General features: G+C 61.5%; 1 protein-coding gene across 1 annotated transcript in view; it reads right to left on the bottom strand.

Moving 5' to 3' along the window:
* The window catches only part of Plppr3 (phospholipid phosphatase related 3), an 8101-nt gene extending 5032 nt beyond the window's left edge, over positions 1 to 3069 (bottom strand). Inside the window, exons 1-2 of the mRNA XM_048810575.1 lie at positions 2848 to 3069; positions 72 to 250 (exon numbers count right to left, since the gene is read on the bottom strand). Of these exons, the coding sequence (XP_048666532.1) occupies positions 72 to 250; positions 2848 to 2922 (254 nt within the window). The 5' untranslated portion in view covers positions 2923 to 3069. The remainder of the gene's footprint in view (positions 1 to 71; positions 251 to 2847) is intronic.
* Positions 3070 to 3075: the final 6 nt, after the last annotated feature.

Here is a 3075-nt window from a genome sequence, read left to right on the forward strand (position 1 = left end):
GTCCACCATCCACCACCCACATGACCACCCGTCCACCATCCACCACCCACACCCACCACCCACACGCCCACCCGTCCATCCACCCACACGTCCATACATCCACCACCCACACGTCCATACATCCACCACCCACCACCCACACGCCCACCCGTCCATCCACCCACACGCCCACCTGCCCATCCACCCATCGTCCGTTCCTATGGCCGGCCTGTTTGCTCAGCACAGGAATCTCAGACACTCCTGCCCCCACCTGGGAAGCGCTTCCCTTAGACACCCCATCTTGCCAGGCCTCCCTGGGACGGCCTCCCTGGACGTCCCTGTCTGCCTCATTCTCTCAGGCCCCTCCCCCAGGAGCCACCTACACCACACAGCCCCAAGAATGGCCTCCAGAGGATGCATGGAGTGGCTGTCCAGCTTCTGCCGTCCCCACAGCCCAGCATGTAACCCACGTACGAAGCACAAGGTATTCCTGTCGCTCTCTCCACCCTCTGCAGAGGGCAGGTGGCCAGGCCGGGACAGCCAGGCCCAGAGCCATGGGGCAGCAGGTCTCCTGGAGACCAGGGGCAGGAGGACAGGGCAGGGCCCGCTCGTTCACCCCCCGCAGGGCCGACAGTCATAGGTGCAGGCAGCAGCAGCCTAGGCCGGGCTCACAAGTCTCCCCCCCCAGGGGACAGAGCATGTGTCTCAGGGGCCTGGCCACCTGGTGAAGCCCACCTGTGGCCTTGGCCCTTACTCCAACCTGCAGACAGACTCCCAGGCCCAAGGTCAGGGCCAAACTGAAATTGAAGGTCCTAGGGGACACTGTGTTGAGGAGCTGGGCTCCTGTCCAAGGGGCATCCCTGAACACCTCTGCCTGCAGGTAAGGCCCAGCAGGAGGCAGGCACAGCCTCTTCCTGGGCTGGCACCTGGTCTCCCCCGTCTGAGTGGGTGAAAAGTGCCTGGTGCTTGGCCGGGCCCTGCGAGGCCTGCCTTGTCTCTTGTCACCACTCTCCGCCAGGCTGGCTGCAGCCAGCGAGCTCTCAGCCCTCAGCAAGGCCTGGGCTGTAGCTCAGGAAGAAGAGTGCTCGCCTGACGCCTGAGAGGCCCTGATCAAGTCCTGAGGCTGCAAAAATAAAAGGGCTGCTTTAAAGTTCTCTGTGGATCCCACCCGTGATGCTGGGCGTCTCGGGCAAGTTGACTTCAACGCCCTGCTCACCAGCATGCTAACAGAGGGCAAGCAGGGTATGGGGAGGTGGCCCAGACTCTGGGGAGGAACCCTCTGGGCACCTGGGAGCCACAGCAGGACCTGGGGCTGGGGAGAGGCCAGATCTGATATGAGCTCTAATTAGGAGAAGGGAAACCAGGTCATGATGGAGGCAGAATCCCAGCTGGGCCATAGGTGGGTGCAGCAGTTGGTGGGGCATGGCCTGGCTCCATGGGGCCATGTAGGGTCCCACAAAAGAGCCCACCACCCTGGAAAGTCTGCAAGAGCCTCCTAATCCCCTCCACCCACCCCTCACTCACTCGGGTGACCCTCAGCTGAACATCACAGCACCTAAGAACACAGTGGCCCCGGGGCTGTGGCTCAGTGGGAGAGCACTTGCCTAGCACGTTCGAGGCCCTGGGTTCGAGCCTCAGCACCATATTAAAATAAATAAATAAAGAAGCACACAGTAGCCCAGAGGAGGGGCTGCTGCCATCAAAGGGGTCCTGCCCACGTGCTGCTGAGACAAAAAGGGAGAAGGGACATCGCCTGACCCTCAACAGCTGCAGAGGTCGGGGCCAGCCTGGGTGAGACCCTGGCTCAAAATAAAACACCAGGGCTGGGGTGCAGCTCGGTGCTGGGCCTGCCTGTGTCACGACGTCCTGGCTCCATCCCAGCACTGCAGGTGAGCAAGAGTGAGGGGGAAATAAGGGTCAACCAGGTCTGAAGGCAACTTCCAGAGGTTAGAAACGAGAGGAGGGAGCCCCGGCCGGCTGCAGTCCACCCATCAGTCTTTCCTTTGTTTTTTTCAGTTATGGACAGACACAATACTTTATTTATTTATCTTTGTGTGGTGCTGAACCTAGGCCTCACACATGCTAGCCACCTAGGTGCTCTGCCACTGGGCCCCACTCCACCAACCTCATCTTGAACAACCAGCACAGCCGGGCGCAGTGGCACACACCTATCATGCCAGCGGCTTGCGAGGCTGAGGCCGGAGGATTGCGAGTTCAAAGCCAGCCTCAGCAAAAACGAGGCGCTACACACCTCAGTGAGGCCCTGTCCCTAAGTAAAACACAAAAAAGGGCTGGGATGTGGCTCAGCGGTTGAGTGCCCCTGAGTTCAATTCCTGGTACCAAAAAAAGGCAGACAGACAGACAAGCAGATATTCTACCACACGGAAGCCGTGCCCCGCAGGGCGCCTGGGAGACCCGTCCGCCAGACCCTTCCTAGGGCTGGGCGTCTTGGTAGATAATTCCCACCCACGCCACTCTAGAAGTGGGGGGGCTCCCGCCTGAGACCGGGGTGCTGCACCTGCCAAATGATTAGCCAGGGAGGGCTTGAACTCCGACCTCAGGCTCCAGCCCCACCTCCTCTGGCCTCCAAGCCACCAGCCCCTCCAGGCCGGCTACTGACCTGCACCCCTGACTAAAGGTCCCACCTCCCAGCATGTGCCCTCACTGTCCCCTGGGTGCCTCTAGAACTCCTACTCGACCTGCAGAGCCCATCTCTTCCGACCCACTTCCCAGGTCCCACCCAGCCCCAGATTCCCTGGTCTGCCCCGCCCAAGGCGGCCAGTGGCAGCAGGGCCCACTCCTGCCTCCCAGACTGGGGTCACTGAAGGTAGGCGGAACTGCGGCCTCACCAGCGCGACCCCCACGCACCTCCACGAAGTAGAAACAGGGCAGAAGCGTCATGCTGTCCTTGGGGGTTCTCTTCTTCTCCTTGGCGGTGATCATGGTGTCGCGGGCACCGTAGGCCGAGGTCGGAGAGGAACAAAGCCACACTAGAGGGGAGGCGTGCAGACTGATCCCTGGGGGTAGCCGGTGGCCAGCGGGGAAGGGTCGGGCAAGGGTGCGCAGGAAGGGCCCAGGGAAACAGGCTGGAGCCGA

Source organism: Marmota marmota, unplaced genomic scaffold (assembly GCF_001458135.2).
Source record: "Marmota marmota marmota unplaced genomic scaffold, marMar, whole genome shotgun sequence".
NCBI classification, from domain to species: domain Eukaryota; kingdom Metazoa; phylum Chordata; class Mammalia; order Rodentia; family Sciuridae; genus Marmota; species Marmota marmota.